This window comes from Manacus vitellinus, unplaced genomic scaffold (genome assembly GCF_001715985.3).
Source record: "Manacus vitellinus isolate BGI_N305 unplaced genomic scaffold, ASM171598v3 scaffold_498_pilon, whole genome shotgun sequence".
Taxonomy (NCBI): Eukaryota; Metazoa; Chordata; class Aves; order Passeriformes; family Pipridae; genus Manacus; species Manacus vitellinus.
The window spans coordinates 5,773-6,872 of NW_021940602.1; the positions used below are offsets into that span (position 1 = coordinate 5,773).

A 1,100-nucleotide genomic window follows, 5' to 3' on the forward strand; every position below is an offset into this window, starting at 1 on the left:
TCATTCCCATTCCCTGTCCATACCTGGCTGACCAGGATGTCCCCCCAATCCCATCCCCATTCCCACTCCCATCCCATACCTGGCTGACCAGGATGTCCCCCCATTCCCAATCCCATTCCCAATCCCATCCCCATCCCATACCTGGCTGACCAGGATGTCCCCCCATTCCCAACCCCATCCCCATTCCATACCTGGCTGACCAGGATGTCCCCCCATTCCCAATCCCATTCCCAACCCCATCCCCATTCCATACCTGGCTGACCAGGATGTCCCCCAGGCGGTGGATGACGAAGTTCTTGTTGCTGTCCCGCTCCAGGGACTCCCGCCGCCGCTCCAGGAGCTGGCCCAGGAAGCGCTGGTGGAGGAGGCTGAGCTCGTCCAGGCAGGGGAAGATCCTCTGCACGGTGCCCGGGTCGAGCTGCAGCTCCTCCAGCATCGCCCTGCGGAACAGCCCGGCCATGATCTTCAGCGTCCGCACGTGGTGCAGCTCCGTCTGCATCAGCTCTGCGGGGGCACGGCCGTCAGGGACAGGGACAGGGACAGGGGGACACCCAGGGACAGGGGGACACCCAGGGACACATTGGGGACAGGGACAGAGCAGGGACAGGGCCATGATCTTCAGTGTCCACACGTGGTGCAGCTCCGTCTGCATCAGCTCTGCGGGGGCACGGCCGTCAGGGGACAGGGACAGGGACAGGGACAGGGACAGAGCAGGGACACAGCAGGGGTAGGGACACAGCAGGGGCAGGGACAGCGGAGTCACTGCAGGTGGGCATGGTGGGCACAGGGCAGCGGGGATGGGGGCAAGGATGCACCAGGGACACGGACAGGGACACCTCAGGGACAGGGACAGGGACACCTCAGGGACAGGGCCCTGCATCCCCATCCCTGTCCCATCCCTGTGTCCCACACTGCCCTGTCCCATATCCCTGTGTCTCCTGTCCCATGTCCCTGTCCCTGTCCCATGTGCCTGTCCCTGCATCCCTGTCCCATCCCTCTGTCCAACACTGTCCTGTCCCGTGTCCCTGTCCCATGTCCCCTATCCCATCCCCATCCCCATCCCCTCACCGTAGATGACATCCTGCCGTTTCATGACGTCC

General features: G+C 63.9%; 1 protein-coding gene across 1 annotated transcript; it reads right to left on the bottom strand.

The window, feature by feature from the left end:
- Positions 1 to 1,094, bottom strand: LOC115307740 (rho guanine nucleotide exchange factor 2-like). The gene is made up of 3 exons (XM_029962636.1): positions 1,069 to 1,094; positions 254 to 504; positions 1 to 27 (listed from the first exon to the last, which is right to left on the bottom strand). Exons 1-3 carry the CDS (start codon positions 1,091 to 1,093, stop codon positions 1 to 3), a joined length of 303 nt encoding a protein of 100 aa, XP_029818496.1. The 5' UTR covers position 1,094.
- Between the last annotated feature and the right edge of the window lie 6 nt (positions 1,095 to 1,100).

Bases quoted from the DNA above. Each gene is read 5' to 3' on its own strand.
- LOC115307740 (XM_029962636.1), bottom strand. From the start codon at position 1,093: ATGAAACGGCAGGATGTCATCTACG. The intron at 505-1,068 runs GTGAGGGGATGG...GTGCCCCCGCAG, and splicing joins ACGGCAGGATGTCATCTACG to AGCTGATGCAGACGGAGCTG. The intron at 28-253 runs GTATGGAATGGG...CATCCTGGTCAG, and splicing joins GGGACATCCTGGTCAGCCAG to CCAGGTATGGACAGGGAATG.